The sequence below is a fragment of the Metarhizium acridum genome, assembly GCF_019434415.1.
Source record: "Metarhizium acridum strain ARSEF 324 chromosome Unknown scaffold_1, whole genome shotgun sequence".
Classification (NCBI taxonomy): Eukaryota; Fungi; Ascomycota; class Sordariomycetes; order Hypocreales; family Clavicipitaceae; genus Metarhizium; species Metarhizium acridum.
In genome coordinates, this window is record NW_027094015.1 from 4,136,246 (window position 1) to 4,154,822 (window position 18,577).

General features: G+C 50.9%; 8 protein-coding genes across 10 annotated transcripts; 4 read left to right on the forward strand and 4 right to left on the reverse strand.

The window, feature by feature from the left end:
- Positions 1-297: 297 nt before the first annotated feature.
- On the reverse strand, positions 298-1,760 carry J3458_001271 (uncharacterized protein; the record flags this gene model as incomplete). Its single annotated transcript, XM_066116627.1, has 2 exons — positions 298-1,422; positions 1,602-1,760. 2 exons carry the CDS (start codon positions 1,758-1,760, stop codon positions 298-300), a joined length of 1,284 nt encoding a protein of 427 aa, XP_065978512.1.
- Positions 1,761-2,493: 733 nt separating this feature from the next.
- On the reverse strand, positions 2,494-2,862 carry J3458_001272 (uncharacterized protein; the record flags this gene model as incomplete). The annotated part of the gene is made up of 1 exon (XM_066116628.1): positions 2,494-2,862. The coding sequence occupies one exon, from the start codon at positions 2,860-2,862 to the stop codon at positions 2,494-2,496; it is 369 nt and encodes a 122-aa protein (XP_065978513.1).
- A 985-nt stretch (positions 2,863-3,847) lies between these two features.
- Positions 3,848-4,646, forward strand: J3458_001273 (uncharacterized protein; the record flags this gene model as incomplete). Its single annotated transcript, XM_007812130.2, has 2 exons — positions 3,848-4,174; positions 4,464-4,646. 2 exons carry the CDS (start codon positions 3,848-3,850, stop codon positions 4,644-4,646), a joined length of 510 nt encoding a protein of 169 aa, XP_007810321.2.
- Positions 4,647-5,609: 963 nt separating this feature from the next.
- J3458_001274 (uncharacterized protein) lies at positions 5,610-7,199 on the reverse strand (the record flags this gene model as incomplete). Its single annotated transcript, XM_007812129.2, has 5 exons — positions 5,610-5,777; positions 5,832-6,043; positions 6,133-6,496; positions 6,555-6,862; positions 6,935-7,199. 5 exons carry the CDS (start codon positions 7,197-7,199, stop codon positions 5,610-5,612), a joined length of 1,317 nt encoding a protein of 438 aa, XP_007810320.2.
- A 637-nt stretch (positions 7,200-7,836) lies between these two features.
- Positions 7,837-8,148, forward strand: J3458_001275 (uncharacterized protein; the record flags this gene model as incomplete). Its single annotated transcript, XM_066116629.1, has 1 exon — positions 7,837-8,148. One exon carries the CDS (start codon positions 7,837-7,839, stop codon positions 8,146-8,148), a length of 312 nt encoding a protein of 103 aa, XP_065978514.1.
- A 3,435-nt stretch (positions 8,149-11,583) lies between these two features.
- J3458_001276 (uncharacterized protein) lies at positions 11,584-13,935 on the forward strand. Of its 3 annotated transcripts, XM_007812128.2 has the most exons (3): positions 11,584-11,956; positions 12,015-13,370; positions 13,438-13,935. In XM_007812128.2, the coding sequence occupies exons 1-2, from the start codon at positions 11,653-11,655 to the stop codon at positions 13,289-13,291; spliced, it is 1,581 nt and encodes a 526-aa protein (XP_007810319.2). In that variant the 5' UTR covers positions 11,584-11,652; the 3' UTR covers positions 13,292-13,370; positions 13,438-13,935. The 3 variants fall into 3 exon arrangements, with proteins under 3 accessions (XP_007810319.2, XP_065978515.1, XP_065978516.1); XM_066116630.1 differs by having other exon boundaries at positions 12,008-13,935; XM_066116631.1 differs by having other exon boundaries at positions 11,584-13,935.
- A 295-nt stretch (positions 13,936-14,230) lies between these two features.
- Positions 14,231-18,378, forward strand: UBA1 (E1 ubiquitin-activating protein). The gene is made up of 3 exons (XM_066116632.1): positions 14,231-14,569; positions 14,729-15,105; positions 15,163-18,378. The coding sequence occupies exons 1-3, from the start codon at positions 14,564-14,566 to the stop codon at positions 17,042-17,044; spliced, it is 2,265 nt and encodes a 754-aa protein (XP_065978517.1). The 5' UTR covers positions 14,231-14,563; the 3' UTR covers positions 17,045-18,378.
- Positions 17,301-17,903, reverse strand: J3458_001278 (uncharacterized protein; the record flags this gene model as incomplete). Its single annotated transcript, XM_066116633.1, has 1 exon — positions 17,301-17,903. One exon carries the CDS (start codon positions 17,901-17,903, stop codon positions 17,301-17,303), a length of 603 nt encoding a protein of 200 aa, XP_065978518.1.
- Positions 18,379-18,577: the final 199 nt, after the last annotated feature.

An 18,577-nucleotide genomic window follows, 5' to 3' on the forward strand; every position in this document is an offset into this window, starting at 1 on the left:
CTGGTCCTGATACAAAAGTTCTTCTTCTTCGCAAATTGTCCATTTGAAATAGCTTTGGTTCTCATCTCATCGTACCATGTGGATAGAAGGCTGTCATGGCACGAGACGGATAACCAAGGTCATCATTATCATGATCAGCCTTTAGCCAACGGCGTTCTGGAAATCGTCGATAACCCTTTGCCCCGCTGATAACGTTTGCACAACTTTGTGCAAACTGAAAACGAAGTGCTCGGCCCGCAGGAAGCCCTGGGGTCAGTATGGACTCTGGAGTATGTAGTTGGAATATCACTAATCGTCTCAACCAAATGGAGGGATTTCGCCTGTTTCGACAACTCTTAACGGCCAATTCAGCAACGCTCGCCAATGGTCGGTGAAATGGGCCGCCATTGCTCGTACTTCGTGAGCCCCTGCTTCTCCAATCCACCATCTGTCCTTGTGTAAAGCCAAAAGAGCAAAATAAAACGCCAGAAAAATAGTCGCCCGAGGTTGCCCCTCTTGAACCAACTCTATAAACCTCCCTTTTACCAACATGGGAAATATAATGAGCCTTCGGAGGCCGTCATGTCTATCTCCAACTCGTGCTGTTTCGATCGCCCCGCCCAGGTAGCTCAATGTAGATTCGTATGCATCTTGGGATTCAGGATCCCAAGGCTCGCTGGCATCCCGAATCTCGTCCCTTTGTAGTAACGGTTCTAAGCCCCGTCTCTGAATTGGGTCAAATCGCATTTGCTCGTTGGATACGAGAGGGGAGATCCCAACCATCATTGCGGCAACAGACTTTTCCTTGCCGCCAGGAAGTTCATATGCTGTGGCCACAATGGCCTTGGTGCTCGCGTTCATCATTAACCACTCCACTGGTGGGGTATATGGCTGGCGTAGCCGGTCCTGTAGCAAAATGAAGGAACAGACTCGAAGGAGAGTTGAGGTCAAGCATATTGCGTCTGCAGTCTCGGGACTTATGTTTGCAATGGCTAGATTATGCTCTCGCAAACCCATGGACAGATACTTTCGGTGAGCATCGCGACTGACGAGCCCCATCAGATCGCCAACAACCTTGCAATGCAAAGCGGCAAGTGAGTACATGCAATACAACAATGCATCCGAGGTCAGTGCCAGCCTTGGAACCATGTTCACATACAGCCCCTTGGACTTATCATCAATGGCAATGGTTGTGCCGGTTGATGTTGCATATTGATACATTAACCTCGTTTCCAGAATGCGCCGCTCTCGCGACTCTGGGGGGTCAGAGAGATGTGAGTTCTCGATATTGCGGGCAATGGCGGCAGCAACGCGAGCCTCTGCAGATTCGGGGCGAAACGGGGCAGGAGAAATCACTGGCGTGGTCAGGGGCGGCACACGGTCATAAATGCACTCTGACCGATGTCGCTTGCAGTTATCACAAACTGGTTTCTGTTCATTGCACTAACGGAGAGAGGACGCGGTCAGCTTGTGGTGAATGACAGGTCTGGGTAGCCAGCCAAGCAGCATGGTATGTCTGTAATTTGATATCAGACATGTCGTGCCGCATGAGGAAGGAATAGCACTCCAGACCAGTTGACATATTAATTGATTGATGGGAAAAGCCGAATGGCAAAACATACCTTGACCCGTCTTGTCCGACACCTCTTACAGCCATACCTCGACTTTTTGTGGCTCACCTTGACACCACGATGCGACCCGCCAGACGGCACGCCTAGCGTATACTGGCTGAACATGCTTGTGTCGGCTGTTTCATCCACCCCGGGAGTTTCAAGGTCCATACGTGCACGCTCAAGTCCGCAAGTCGGTCATGATATGGTTTCATTGGATGCCGGGACGGAGCCTGTGGCCGGCGAGAGGCTATTGCCATCGATTTCGACAATAGCGAGCCAGTAAATAGTTGGAGAATGAATGGGACGCTGGATATGGAGGAGCTGAACGGTGACAGTGTCTGGTGGAAGTTGCCCTCCGTGCTGCATCCTTCCTGCCTTCTATCTACATGCAGTATACGTACCTGTCCAGGTACAAATCGGTTCACTGGCACTGAGATCGGCATTCGCCTCGGCCGATTCCGTCGTCAACATGGAACCCGACTGGCTGCTCGAGCAGTTCACGTGTTGGAGCGGTCTCCCTTTGACTCGGGTGCTCAGAGAGCCGAGTAGTTACACTTTTGATCATTTTGCATCTGCAACATTACACTGCAGCATGTTGTACAATTCACTTTTCGTCACACGATATCCCCCCTGCCCGTGTTGGACTCGGGCATGCAAATATTAACCCGACCAATTATGTCTTGCGCCATTAACCCTGATGCCCCCAGGAAGCAATGCCTGGCCGCAGCCAGTACCAAACCAACGTCGTCAGCTTACGCACATTTTCAAGTCCATCTCGCCCGTGAGTCGTGACATAAGCATCGATGAACTGTTACATCTGGATCCCAACAGTGCCCTCAAAAGGGTCTTTACACCGGTAGTTCCAACATGCGCAATCTTGTCCCCCCCCGCATAGCCCGGATCAGATGAAGCCAACGTCAACAAAACCGCCCTCCAGACACTTGATCAAGTCCGCTTCCAACAAACCACCATAGGTCGCCATCTTATTCGCCATGCCTATCGACGCATCCAGCGAGTCTAAATCCACATGGGCCATTGCGTCTGTTTGCGATTTCTTCAACACTGTGCGCAATTCACTGCCAAAATCTATCTTCCGCTCGGTATTTCCCCAAACGATGTCAAACCCAGCATCAAGGACCCTCTGCTTCTCCTTCTCGGTAACATCTCGCATATCCACATGTACCAGGTGATTCAAATTGAGCGGCTGATGGCCCGGGACTGATTGGAACGGCTGGTTGTAGCACAACCCTGCCAGGATTGCAATTGGCATGGAGTCTCCATAGCCACTGGCGATAGTATCTGGTGTGTGGAGGTCGTCGTGTGCATCAAACCATACACATCCCAGATCCCCTCTAGAAATGCTACTAGAACCTAAACCTGCCGCGACGCCCACTGCGCTGCTGCAATTACCGGACAATACAATGGCAAACAATTCATTCCCACGAGCCTGAGAAACGAGCCTCGATGTTCGGCGGATAATTTCGAAGCATTTTGCGAGCTCGCCATTTAATTCGTCCACAGGCTCGATTTGGACTTCGTGGACTGGGAGGCCGAATCTTTGAGGGCTGGAAAGAGGCCTTGACTCTGGAGGAACAGTGGCCCTGCTCCAGGACCGATTGCTCAGGTGCCACAATGGAAGGGCGATATGATGAGTGAGATGGACTTGAATACTTGCCTACTCATACTGGGCGATGGCTTCGGTAACCAGGGTTTTGGTTGTAGATGCTATTGCATATGTTTCCAGATGATTCATGAAATAGGAACGATGAGAATGTCACGGTATGTACGCATTGGTCGTATATACATGGCTGTTATGGTGTTTCCTTCGGTATGTCACGGTTCTCTGTCGGGTACGACCAGGCACACGGTGTTTGTACAATTGGGCCTTACCTGATGCAGTGCTGGCGCGAATATTGGGATAGCTTGAAAATTAAAAAAAAAAAAAAAGAAAGAAAGAAAGAAAAAACCAATACACGCCTGTGGCGTCTTTTTACTCCTCGTTGGTCGTTCTGTAATAGTCGCTATTAGGGCGCGAGTCAATGGCTCGTTCTTCCGAGGGCGAATATGCGACAATGACGAGTTCTCGAGTAGGCATTGTCCACCGACCAACTAGCAGGGGGTTGGTAGGACAAACAAACTAAAAACGTTGTACACACCGTTAATTTTCATCTCAATTCAAAAATCCAAGGCTTTCGTGCATCAACTACCTGTTCAATCCGTCATAAGTCAATGCAGTAGGCGCATCCTCCAACATCATGTACTGGGCACTTGCATCGACGGCAGCTTATCTGGCCGCCTCAAATGTCGCGACAGCAAATCCAAGCAACCACGGCCGCGGCTCCGGTCTGAAATCAGCCTCCTATCACGATGGAGCCGGGGTTTTGAAATACGTCAATCCTCTCATCGGCACACGTGGTATCATACCCGACAGCAATGGCTTCATGATCTCGAGCGTCTCTACCCCGTTCGGTACGACGAGATGGACACCTCAAACCCGAGAGAATTACATCCCTCAAGTGCCGTACTCGGATCTCGAGAGGCGAGCACATGGGTTCCAGGCAACCCATCAGCCCGATGGATGGGTGAGCAAGGCCAGATGACGATACCTCCAGGACTACTAGTTTCCGAGGATAGATTCGGACGCAGTTCCAGCAGCACGGGCTTGCGTTTCAAAAATCGGAATGAAATGAGCACTCCGTGTGTGTATAAAGTGCTACTGGATACTAACTCTATAGGGGACAAGAAGACGATTCATATTATTAGTCATGGTCCATCTGGGACACTTACAAGCTGGAACATGCCCTCCTCACTCTGTTTGCTCCGGAGCGTGTGAATTCCATGATGTGCTCGCCCCTCCGAATCTTCGACTAGTCCGGCCGCCTACGGATTTGGGCAAACATGGTTGAAACAAACATTATGATTGCTACCAACGCGGACGCCGTCACAGCAAATGCCCCTGTCCGCGGGCTCAAGGAATTCGACATCCAGAAAGCCTGGAAAGCGGTCTACGCAGACGCCTACGTCCCGCCGGAGCGAGACACCTTGCTCGTGTAGTACTTTGACAGGGAGTCCAACACGCCGCATGAAGCTAGGACTGGTCTTACGAGTTACCTCGAGCACGGCTGGGTTGACAACGAACGACAGATGGGCCGAAGCAGCCAGCCGCACTCTTGATTTTTCTCTCAACGATTTCGCTGTTTCTGTGTTGGCCACATACGCAGGGGATAATGCTTCCGCAAAAGAACTCATGAAAAACTGGCAGCGCGGAACTCTAGTGGGGACATTTATTTGCCAGAGGAGATTGGGGCTGGGCAGAATGCGACAAGTGGGTATATACGTTTGATGTCATGCACGACGCCGGCGGTTTTGGCGTCATTGTTCAGGGGCAGCAAAGCTGATATGAAGACCAAGTTGGACCAGCACTTTTCAGGTGGCCATAATATGCACAGCAATGAGCCTTCTCACCATGTGCCGTATTTACATTCAGCCATAGGACATGTCCCGAGTTCCGCCGAGAAAATACGTGACATTGCATGGACAGGGTACAACAACACTGCCGCGGGACTGAGTAGGAATGAGCATCTGGGGCAAATGAGTGCGTGGTATGTCTTCTCGGTTTTGGATTTCTATCCTTTGAGTCCTGCGAGTGATTAGTATGTTGTGGGGATCCCATTATTTTGTCAAAGTTGAGATTCGATTGCCCTTAATGTCTGGGACAGATGGTCATACACTTGTTATATCCGCACCGGTTGCCGGTACCCAAGGCAAAACCTATATGAAGAGTCCGGAGATGGACAGAAAGACGGTTGACCAGCCGCTTCTGAAACATTAGGATATTGTGAATGTCAAAAAGATTGAGTTTCATATGAGCTCTGAACCAACAAGGTGGGGGAGAAAGGAACAGTATAGGAGTGTATAGCTGTTATGTATGCGGTGTATATTCAAAGTTGATAAATACAGGCTCTAATCTTGGCACCCGGACCTATTTATCTCACCGGCTCTGAGTGCACGGCCCCCCTACGGTCTGCCGAATACTTGCCCGACAAGCCTCCCTCCTCGCAAGACTTGCATGTCGTCGTATCGCGCACCGACGACTTGTAGGCCGATGGGGAGGCCGCACTTGCCAAAAAAGCCAGGAACGTTCATGGCTGGTGCGTGGAGAATAGTCCACATTTCGCAGAAAATCTGTTGATGTTAGCTCAGCGTCTGTATACAGAGGGCAGCTGGAAGGAGACATGCCGCGGTACCCGTGTTCTCAAGACCCTCTGGCGCCTCGTCGATTGCGCTGGGTGTGATGATTATGTCGTACTGGCTGGCAATTTGGTCCCATTCTTTGCGTAGGCGAGCGATGCCGTCATGAGCCTCGAGAAGTTTCTTTTGACTGGGTACACTGGTGGACTCGACGAGGGCGACAATATCGGCGTGTAATTTGGTCTTGTCTTCAAGGTATTCTGCACAGCATGGTCAGTATGCGTAACAGGCAGAACAGGCAGAGGCTGAGGTTCACAAGGCCCGGCAGGTCCCGGCAGGATTGACGCACTTGGCAAAAATGCGGCCCTTGCCTCCTCAGCAACAACGGTTTCTCTCCACCCGGGGCAATTCCCAAACCGCTCAGGCAGTTCGACATGCTCAATCTTGGCTCCGCTCTCCGCCAGCAATCTGTGGGCTAGCTTCCATGCTGTCTGGGTACCAGATAGAGCCTCCGGCCAAATGTGAGTCTTGATGAATGCAATCCTCGCACCGATGATGGAGAGTGGGTGCAGGGGTTCAGTGAGTCGTGAGTCCAAGCGGAACAAATGTGCTAGAGACTCAAGATCGTCAACGCTTCGGGCGTAGAACCCTGGTGTATCGGCAGATGGTGAGACTATGCTGGTTCCTTCAGTCGAAACGGTACCCCAAGTCGCCTGCCGCGTGTTAGTGGAGGAAAGAGAAATCTTTGGGTGGAGGGGCGTGTATACATACTTTGAAAGCATAAACGCCGTTGAAGGACCCTGGACGAACGATGCTCCCCCCCGTTTGAGTGCCAATTGACAACGGCACCTGGAAATCTGCCACGGCAGCCGCCGAGCCTGACGAGGAACCGCCAGGTGTATGCCTGCCGTTATGTGGGTTGGCGCATGGACTGCCTTCTGTCATGGACGCAAACTCTGTTGTCGCCGTCTTGCCGAAAATGATGGCGCCGGCTGCGCGTAGAACGCTAACGCAAGCTGAGTCGGCAGCGGCGTTTCCATCCTGGGCATGTAGACGCGAGTAGTACTTGGTCGGCATGTCTGGAGGGAATCATGTTAGAGTCAGCATGGAAGTTCTACCCCAGGAATGCAGAGCCGCAAGCAGACAGGTACCTCGGGTGAGAAAAATATCCTTGATACCAACTGCGATACCATGCAACGGCCCTCTCTCATCTGGAGCTAACGCGTCCAGCTTCCTTGCCTGTTTCAGGATGGTATTCTCGTCTAGATATGCCCACGCTCTCACTTGCGGGTCTCGGTCACGTACTCTCTCGAGCAGCGCTTTGGCATAATCCTGTGCTGAAAGCTGGTTTGTGAGTATCAGCCCGGCTGCCTGCGTTGCAGATAGCTTATACAGTTCATGCTGGAATACTGCCATTGTCTTCTTGAGTGACTTCCCAGGTTCGTTTGCGAAATGATAAAATAGAAGAAAAGAAAAAGAAAACTGCAAGCTTGTAGCTTTGGTTCTCGTACAAAGTATGGTCTTCTACGGAACTTGCTTTCCTGATATCAACTCGACAGCTGGGCCCAAAAGCTCTTCTTCCCCCTCCAAAATCCAAGGCAGGAAATTGGCGAACAGGACAACGAGGGCTAATACAAGGGGCTTGCTAGGGCAGGGAACACTGCCATGGAATTGGATTGAAAAATCACAAAGGGAGCCTGCCTTGCGGGAATTGGGGACTGCAACAATGCCGAGAGGTTCATCGTGCATGATATTGCGATGTCGGATATTGCTTCTGATGGAGGGGTACGGAGTACTCGTGGTATTGCAGGTCCATGTCCAACACGACAACCCATTCGACGAAGCAGCGGCTGACAGACAGTACGGGAGGTGCGGGGCCCCTGTCTCCATGCCTTCATGTCTCAGGTGTCAGGTCTGCGGGATTCCAGATGGTCGAGATGGCCGATACTTGATGCTGATGGTGCTGATTATGGGGCCCACGATGTAGGGTCATCCGCCAGACTCAACCCGCATCTGGGCCTATGTTTGTTGGCGCTGATTGGCGTTTGCATGGATGGCAGTGGGCACAATTGTGTATGTATACATTCGACATCGAGCCATACTATTAGAAAATCGAGGGGGAAGTGCGCGGGGGCTGGATGCTGGGGAGCTGGATTCTGGATTCTGGATTCTGGACGGCCGGGAGGGAGAGAGAAGTTGCGTTCAATCTTGTGAGAGTAAGCAGATCGGACCAGTGCTGAGTGTCACTCGTGGTCATGTGCCTGAGGATGCAATGCGCCCTTCTTCACCCCCATCCACACTTTTTTGCCATGGACAGCATGTTGTGATATATTTTGCTGCCGGCCCCCTCCACAAATTTGAATGATCATCAGCCAAAGCCGTGCGCATCCAGTTCCTCGTTCCGCCTGTACCGCCGACCAACAATGCCGCGCGACTCACTTATGACTGGTCAAAGAGTCCGGTCAAGATCATCGACATCTCTTCCAGTTGGTCTTCCGGCGACAAATGTCCGCAATTATCCCGAATCCCGAGCTCTGCACTGAGCTGGGAATAGCCTTGTGTAACTTCTCTATCCAGCCTGTGGCCTGCCACGAATCATCCGTACCTCAAATCAGCCTCATCGGCGTATTGATATCCAGCTCTTGAATCCGGGCCACCATCTTCAAAGCATTTTTTCGGACCATATTATCGAATTTGACGCTGAAGCATGCCTCCTCGTGCCACAGAGGACCTGAAATATAATCTACACAAGTCGCCAGCCTGGAATCCGCTTTGAATACGGAAGCCATCGGCGGAAGCGTCGTCGTCGGGTTTCGTGGGGGCCCTTGATGGGATACTCTTAGCCCATTGCTCTATTGGTCCTTAGGTTTGCTGAGATGCTAGCTGTCAGAGCTGACGACATCGACGAGGGGGGGAGACACCGTAGGCGATCGGGGTAGAAAATGCCAAAACATTGACCAATTCCGGCCGCCGATATCATGAGCCACGAGGTGGAGCTTGTTTATATCTTAGTGCAGAAGCAATCCCTCCAGGTTTTGAACTTGGCTGGACATTGATTCGTCAACTTCTGGATGCCGGGCCGTCTCGGAAAGTCCATACCTGAACTGACCAAAGACGTGGACCTTGAAACCTGCTTCAGTAGTTTAGGGAGCGACGTTGCACCAAAACCAAGGAGCTTGATGGAGTGCCGTGGATAGGTACTACTGGCTCCCATGCACCAAAGACCCCATAGGCAGGCAATGCGGTGTCCATCAATGAGGCACGGACTTTTTGCGTTGCAATTGGCTTGATTCTTGTTTTGACAAGTTTTAGTTGCATTGTAACACCAGAGTCAAGGATATTACAGACTGCAATCCACAAAAAAAAGGCTGTCAGAAGCTGGTCAGTTGACCCAACGATGCATTATTCACACAATATCGTTTTTACCCACCGGATAGGCAGCCCGATGACAACGCTCACTATCAAGTACGATTAGTCAAACACATGTAGTCGCGTGTGGCGTACATTCTTTGGCTTCTGATATGGCAGTAGATGTACTTCCATACGACAATTATATGTATGTAAAGCTACTTCTGCGTCGCGTTCGACAGCATGCTTCCAGCGCAAACCGAACGAATAGTGCCTCTGCAAATCTACTGGGAGAAATTGCTGATAACAAAATAAATGAGAGGTTAGTTATAATCTGCTGACCTGCAGCTGTAAATATTAGAAACACTATGCTGGCTCGCAGCTTCCCACATCTCATGAGCATAAAGCAGAATATTCATGGCCCAGAATTTCCGTTTGATGCCAGGTTTGCACAAAGTACGGGCAAGGCGGAGACTACTGTCGTTCTTCATCTCTCCTATCCCAAAGGCTAGCTGAGACCAGCACCCAACCCCTGGCAATGAAAATGGACAACAGTGCTAGCAGAATCCACCAAAGTTCGACGGTGAATTTGGTCTGTAGCCTAGACTTCCATCGATTCTGCGTCTTTTCGCGATGTGAGCAGGTAGGTGTACCGGAAATGATACATCCGATTCCAGGACGAGAGTCACACTCAATGTGTTCGCGACGTCGCTTCATCAGTAATCTGTGTAACATGCATTAATACTCCGGGTGTTAATCGTTGCAAATCTTGAACAGAAAGCATACGCTACACTTCCTCTGCAAAATCGTAGGTCGCTTTCCAGATCGCATCCCCTATCGTTGGGACACTCCAAGTGCAATTTCCGCCGCGAGAAAAGCCAGTCAATCTTCAATTCGATGCTGGTGTCAACAATGTTGTAGAAATATCTGCTGGCCTGCTTCAAGGATAGGGCGTCTGGGTAAATTAAATGGCTGGAAATTTCCAGATGTATCTCCGTTGGCAGTGACAGAAAGGAGACTTTGGACGGTTTTTCTGTTGGCGATGCGGTATGCGTGTCTTCTCGGTCGCACTGTTTCTCTTCATTGATGGGCTCATGGCAGGGCGCCAGTGGTTTGGCGCTGCTCGGCATCCCCACGGCCGGATGGCGATGCCGGAAAGAAATATCCAACGTGGATCTCAGAGACGTGCCCATGCTGATAAATGTATGCTGCATAAGAACCGGGATAATCGACTTGGTTTGCATGTTTGCTTTTTTCTTGGTTGGAAGAAACGGTTTGAGATGTAGTCGGCTGCTGCCTTTCAAAGACGCCCTTGTCGAGGACCCAGCCCTCTAAAACCCTCAGACGGTCGTCACTCGAGCAAGCTGCAAGTACATGTACTAGATTCGCTTCAGCCCAGCTCCCACCGCTTCTACATAAAATCAGAGAGGCGCAGGGCGTGACAGAAACGAGGATTGAAGGCAGAAATGCCAGTTTCCGACGAGGACACGCCATTGGCAGACTCGACTCGTATTCAATAGCTTACTTACTTAAGTAGGCTGTCGGTTTCAGCGACGCCCACCTGCAGCACTAGCCGCAGCGTACCCTGAAAATGGTCCAGCCTTGAGTGCAAGCAGAAAAAAGAAATTTCTTGTCTCTCCCATTCGCCGTGAAATTAGTTCCGTGCTTAAGCATACTGGCGTCAATACAATATGGACATGGGCTTTGGAACACGTTTGTTTCGAGGCGCGGCGTATGAACCTGGAGGTCCTGTCACCAGACCTCAAGCTACCAAGTACCTACCAGGTTTGACCCAGCCTAGGTCCCTCCTGCAAAGTCTTGTCTCGCTTCCTTCATGCCAACATTGAGCATGAAGCTTGCACACTCAGAAACATGCTTTAATGCTGGGCGAGAGACTGTTTGTTTGCATTGTCCACGAGTAAGAAAGCTCCGACTGTCCACCGTTGGAGGTGACATGGAGGTGCGCCGCTGGTCTTGATATGCGTCAGCTATTTTCAGCAGGCCACTGGTGTGCCTTGCTGGCATTGCCGGCTGGCCAATCAGCCGGGTGGTCTGTGCGTTGAGTGTTGAGGTAACGCAAGCTCAGCAAGCTGGCCGCTTTTCAGTCCATGTCCTCTATGGCAATTCACAATGCCCGAGTTCGTGACAAGGCACGTCCTACAGACGATGAAATTTGCTCCATGCCTTGATGGGAGTGCGCCGGACCAGTACCTAGTAGGAACCTAAGAGGTCAACCGGTGCAGTGGTACCAGCTTAGATATTCGCTCAGAACAGGTGCCTAGTGAATGAGAGTGCCTGCCTCGAGGCAGCACTTGGCTTCAGGCGTTAGCGGCTAGTCGAGTTGCCATAGAAGGGCTCCCTAACTATCCAATTGTAAACACGTGATAGCGTGTTCTATCGCGGGGCAAATGACGAGACGCTACCCACTCGACTTCATCCCACTTCACGTCTCCCAGTACATCAAGGCGGCCTTACCAATCTTCCTCACACAAGGCCGCCATGCACCTCTCCGAAGGATGACATGGCTGCCCCAAACATTTTGGATACTGAAAGCGACTATGGCTCCGACATCTCTCCAGAGGACGAGTTGCTTCTACTAGAGCTTATTTCACAAAACTGCCAAAGTGCAAAAGCAAAGGGCCCTGCTCATCTCCCACCGCGCCCTGGAGGCTACGACAGTTCTAATATAGACCTACTGCCTAGTCGCATAGACATCATTGGCCATGAGAACTCCATGGTCACTGAGGGCAGTGGCACGTCCATGGCTTCGTCAACCATACCAAGCCGCAGCGAGTTGCTCGACACGGACGTCACCTATCCGGATTGTGCGTTACAAGCTTCCCGACTCTGTACACTGACACTGACTGACTGCAAAGCGGCTAGTAAGTCGAGCATTGGCTGGCATTGGTGATGACAGAGAACGGGGGGCCAAGGCCCTGGATGAACAGGGTACGGAATCAGAGGCGTCTGAGGATGATCGTTCTCCTCTCCAAAGATTCCGGTCATTTCCCAGGAGACCATTGACTGTCACCGACCTTACAGCTGGAGCCTGGTGCGAACTGCAATACTGGTATACTCTCACCAGGCTCCCCGGCGGTCGGCGGACCAAGACCCCTGCCATGAAAGCAGGCTCAATAATCCACGAGAAGCTTGAGGATGAGGTGCACACCACAACCCAGATTGACGTTTTGACAAAAGAGGATGGCTTCGCATTGAGAATGTGGAACTTCATCCAAGGTCTTAGAACCCTGCGTGAAACCGGTATGACCAGGGAGTTGGAGGTTTGGGGAATGGTCCAGGGCAATTTCGTGAATGGTGTGATTGACGAGCTAACACACGACAATCCAAACCCCGAGTTTGAAAACGAACTCGCTGAAATATTCGATCCTACCCCTGATCAAATGTCTTTACATAGCTATTTCGCCCGCAATGGAAACCCCGCTGGCGCGCTCTCGCAGCCTAAGGTGTACCTCATTGATGTCAAGACGAGAGGAAGTCGGGCTCCTGTGACGAAGGCGCTGCTGAGACCTGCAAAAATACAATTGCTGCTCTATCACCGATTTCTTTCCGACATCGCTGCAGGAAGGCTAGATTTTTTCAAGTTGTTCGGACGTTATGGGGTTGACCCTGATGATACTTTCTCTGACGGTTTCATTGCTCAGATAGGAGACCTCCACGATGAGATCTTTCAAGATACGTCATCACCCAAGGCATCTACTTTCTATGCGCATGCGGCCCAGGACTCGGAGAGCCGTGACTCACAACAAGGGGCTGGGCAGCTACTAAAGTATCAAACACTCAGAGAATTACTGCGCCTCGTGAAAGCCGAGGTAAAGCTCACATTTCCAGAGGGGCAGAAATCAATGGGCTTGATGCTTCGAGTCCAGTACATTCATCGTGATAATGGTGAAGAGATCGATGTTCACGACTTTCCCGTTTCCAAGCAGGCATTGGACGAGTATCTGAAACGATACATGGTATGGTGGCGGGGAGAACGAAAAGCAAGCGGTGTCGACATAGAAGAAGCTTTCAAGTGTCGCACGTGCGAGTTTGCACCCGACTGCACTTGGAGGAATGCCATGGCTGAGGAGCAGATGCAAAAAGCTCGAGTACGAGAACAGGAGAGGCGTCAAGCTAGCAGACGTTCAAGGCGGGAATGAAGTGCCAATACCTACAGTACATGATAGTAGCGGAAGGTAAATATCCAAGCTTATTTGTCAAACAGCATTGAACCATCATGTGCGTCGATTTGCCACAATCAAATACCCTGGTTTCATCAGACTCGGGTGCTGAATGAGACTCGTAGACCCCGAGGCGCACACCACAGCAGGTATTAGCAGTGGTATTCCCAGATATGTCGACTGCTTGTCTACGCCACTGTGATAATAGCACGATCTGCACCGTCTTCCAATATGGGATATTCTACGTGAAGGCCCAATAACAGGGGGGACCAGCTAGGCCAAGCAATCCAAGCGGTCAGTACAATGATAACAAAATCGTGCGAACGGCGGCTGAGGAAATCGCTAGCCAGCCTCTCAGAGCTTTGGAGTGTGGTTAGATTATTTATGTAGTGTTGAGTTTTTTTTTTTTTTTTTTTTTTTTTTTTTCAAAAAAAGTAAAAGGTGTTGGGTCAATCTAAAAGCTAACACAGTTTACACGTTCAGAGATGGGCTGTAAAGTGCTTTTAGGCTGTTGACCGGACGGCTGTCGCTAATGCGAGGTAGCGAACTAGAGGTACAACTGTAGAAACGAGTTGTGTCAGGCACCAGACTCCATCTAAAAATGTCATTTCGCAAGGTTTGGCTGACTCATGCTATAATAAGTGTCAATCTACCCTACGACTGCTACGGTACGGAGTAGGTATTAGTAACAGTGAGGCGAGGATGTGGAACCATACCGGACTGCGAGTCCAGGCCCGCAGCCGAATGGCGTTGAAAGATGTCTAGGTGGGCGTGCTGGTGGCGGTGCTGGTGGCGAACATGCCCCTCAGCGAAGCGCCAGGCACCAGTTGACAGATGCATGCGGCAACCAACCTCTCGTTTGTCAGCCCCGGCAGTGCTCCGTACTGTGGACTCGATTCTTATTGTCCGTCCTTACCTCATCAATCCGTCGACGTGGGCTGTTTCGCTCCAGTGGAAAGGCAATCCAGTGAGGCTGTCTTCTCCCACCTACCTGACCATAACTTGACCTTGCAAAATCACCAATCCACCCGCGAAGTTGAGCTTGGCGGCATCGTTAGCGACCAGAGCTTTGAATCAAAGCGTTTATCCCCGCCTTCGTCTACGTTACCTCAGATTCAGCATCTTGGTGGGGTTGAGCTCGACCCTAGGTGCTGAGTCTCTGCCTTCACCATTCCGCCTTCCGCAAGCCCAGACGCTCTGGGGAAGCGAAAGCTCTCCAACGGGGAGTCTCAGCCTAATATCAAGAGAATTATGACGGTAAGCACTTCAGTATGGGGATGGAGTCGGACTGTGTTCTTCGGCCAGCTTGATGGGCTTCCCCGCCCGAGCTCTGCTAAGGCCATTACCCGCACTGCGACCACCTGGGTCGCCATTTAGTTGACACGGCTGCCTAGCGTGCTAATTACCGTAACTCAGGGCACCAAGCTTCCCGAGGTCGATCCTGTGACCAGGATGCAGGTAGACGAGTCTGTTGTTGGCCACACCGAGATCGATGAATCCCTTTACAGCCGACAGCTCTACGTTCTCGGCCACGAGGCCATGAAGCGTATGGGCGCCTCGAATGTCCTTGTTGTTGGTCTGAAGGGTCTCGGCGTCGAGATTGCCAAGAATATCGCACTCGCAGGCGTGAAGAGTCTGACGCTCTACGACCCTGCACCCGTTCACATATCCGACCTGTCTGCGCAGTTCTTCCTTGCCCCAGAGGATGTTGGCATTCCCAGGCACGATGTGACCGCGCCGCGAGTAGCCGAGCTTAATGCTTACACCCCTGTGAAGATACACGAGTCAACTGGGTTTGTGGCCTCATGCTTTCTGGCCCTTTGCAAAGCATTTTGCTAACTGGATGGTAGCCTGGACGCCGATCTCTCTCAGTTCGACAAGTATCAGGTGGTCGTCCTGACGAACACCCCTCTTCAATCTCAAAAGACCATTGGCAATTATTGCCATTCCAAGGGCATCTATGTCATAGTGGCAGACACTTTCGGATTGTTCGGTTCGATTTTCTGTGACTTTGGCGAGAACTTCACTGTTATTGACCCGACCGGAGAGACCCCACTGAGTGGCATTGTCGCTGGAATCGATGAAGAAGGCCTCGTATCAGCATTGGACGAAACCCGACATGGTTTGGAAGACGGTGATTATGTTACATTTTCCGAGATTGAAGGGATGGAAGGTTTAAATGGAGCCGAGCCTCGAAAGATTACTGTGAAGGGACCTTACACATTCTCTATCGGCGATGTGACCGGTCTTGGTCAGTACCAACGAGGTGGCATGTACCAGCAAGTCAAAATGCCCAAACCTATTAACTTCAAGGATTTCACCACGTCTCTCAAGGAGCCGGAGTTCGTCGTGTCGGACTTCGCCAAGTTTGACCGACCTCAGCAGCTCCACATTGGCTTTCAGGCTCTTCACGCCTTTCAACTCTCCAAGGGCCGTCTTCCAGACCCAATGGATGATGAAGATGCTACAGTTCTCCTCGGGGCTGCAAGACAATTAATCAAGGAAGAGAACTTGGAGATTGAACTGGATGAGAAGTTACTGAAGGAGCTTAGCTATCAGGCACGAGGTGATTTGAGTCCAATGGCCGCCTTCTTCGGAGGTATTACTGCGCAGGAAATACTCAAGGCCGTATCTGGCAAGTTCCAACCCATCAAACAGTGGATGTACTTCGATTCCCTTGAGTCACTTCCTGCATCGACAAAGCGAAGCCCCGAAGTTTGCAAGCCACTCGGTTCACGATACGACGGCCAAATCGCTGTGTTCGGTACGGAATACCAGGAGAAGATCGCAAACTTGACCCAGTTCCTCGTTGGAGCCGGTGCCATCGGTTGTGAAATGCTCAAGAACTGGGCGATGATGGGCCTAGGCACTGGGCCCAGGGGCAAAATTTTTATTACTGATATGGATTCCATCGAAAAGAGCAACCTGAATCGCCAGTTTCTGTTCCGTGCCGACGACGTTGGCAACATGAAGAGCGACTGTGCCGCCAAAGCTGTGCAGCGAATGAATCCAGACCTCGTTGGTCACATTCAGACTTTCAAGGATCGAGTCGGCCCTGACACAGAGGGCATCTTTGATGAGGCTTTCTGGGAGAGCCTGGATGGTGTTACAAATGCGCTGGACAATGTTGAGGCCAGAACTTATGTTGATCGACGCTGCGTGTTTTTCCGCAAGCCACTTCTTGAGAGCGGTACACTTGGGACCAAAGGAAACACCCAAGTCGTTTTACCTCATCTTACCGAGTCTTATTCTTCGTCGCAAGATCCGCCCGAGAAAGAATTTCCCATGTGCACTATCCGAAGCTTCCCCAACAGAATCGAGCACACCATTGCTTGGGCTAAGGAGTACATGTTCGAAAAATGCTTCGTCAAGGCACCCCAAACTGTCAATTTGTATTTGACACAGCCCAACTTCGTGGAGACCACCCTCAAGCAAGGTGGTAATCAGAAAGAGACACTGGAAACCATCCGCAACTACCTCACAACGGAACGACCTCGTACTTTCGAAGATTGTATTGCATGGGCAAGAATGCAGTTCGAGACGGAGTTCACCAACAAGATCCAGCAGCTTCTGTACAATTTCCCCAAGGACTCTGAAACGTCGAGCGGGACACCTTTCTGGTCTGGCCCGAAGCGCGCTCCCGATGCCCTCAAGTTCGATCCCAACAACCCGACCCACTTTGGTTTTGTGGTTGCTGCCTGCCAATCTCCATGCCTTCAACTTCAATATTAAACCCCCTGGAGATGACAAGAACATTTACCTGCGTGAATTGGAAAATGTGATTATTCCTGACTTCACCCCTGATGCCAATGTCAAAATCCAGGCCGATGATAAGGAACCAGTATGCCACCTTTCCCACCTTTTCCACCTTTCCTACTTTATTTGAAAAGCCGGACTAACCTTCCGCCAGGACCCCAACGCTGGTGGCAGCGAAGATGAGGACGAGCTCCAGAAAATCATTTCCAGCCTTCCTTCACCGAGCACGCTGTCAGGTTTCCAGCTGCAGCCGGTTGAATTTGAAAAGGATGACGACTCCAATCACCACATCGACTTCATCACAGCCTGCAGCAACCTTCGCGCCGAAAACTACAAGATCGAGCCTGCTGATCGACACAAAACCAAATTCATTGCTGGGAAGATTATCCCGGCCATTGCCACGACGACTGCACTTGTAACTGGTCTGGTAGCCATGGAGCTGTACAAGGTTATTGACTGGAAAAAATGATATTGAGCAGTACAAAAACGGATTCATTAACCTTGCTCTGCCATTTTTTGGCTTCAGTGAGCCGATTGCTAGCCCCAAGGTAGTGTACAAGGGGCCAGAGGGCAAGGTGACCCTGGACAAGATCTGGGATCGGTTCGAGATTGGGGATGTGACTTTGCAGGAGCTCTTGGACCACTTCAAGGCAAAGGGCCTAACAATTGTCATGCTTAGCTCGGGGGTTAGCCTGTTGTACGCCAGCTTCCACGCCCCGGCGAAGATGAAGGAACGCTTGGGCTGGAAGCTCAGCCAACTCGTGGAGAACATTTCAAAGAAACCAATCCCTGAACACCAGAAGGAAGTTATCTTCGAAATGGTGGCTGAGGACATGGATGAGGAGGATGCAGAGGTTCCTTACATTAAGGTCAGGGTGCGATAAACAATAACGAACTAGAACTTATGACTATGCGGCTACGGAAAGAAAATTGTACTTTTTTTTAAAAACAATTTCGGTTGATATATTCCATCCATAGATGACGAATCTCTCCTTTCACGCTAGTTACAAGCTACTCTTGGGGAAATGAGGCATAATGACTAATGCTGCAGCTGCATGGTCGGTGATGCGTTGTGCAATTCAGCATGACGCCTCTTGAGGATTGTTCCAAAAGTGGGCACAAAAGCGCCAGCAGTTGCGAGAGGAACGGGTTAGCAATATGGCCGACAAGACAAGCGCAGGCACTAGGCCACTTTTGTCGAAGCTCTATTTTACGTCACCATTAGCAATGATGAGGGGGGCCCGCATCAACAGAATTGGATGATTAGGTCAGGATATTGTCACCAACCTCCGTAATCAGCTGAATCAGACCAGTAACTGAAGCCCGCAGGAGCAGGCTGCAGCCACCATAATCTAGACGCCTATGCACGCCTGTCCATGGCCGCCCACAGCTCTTCTACCTACCTAGGGTATATAACTGCAAGTCGTCGCCATTATTGGGAGTTGGCTGCATCAAGCGCGGACGGTCGCCAATGAAGAGAAGCATCCAGACCACCAGCTTATTGAGAAA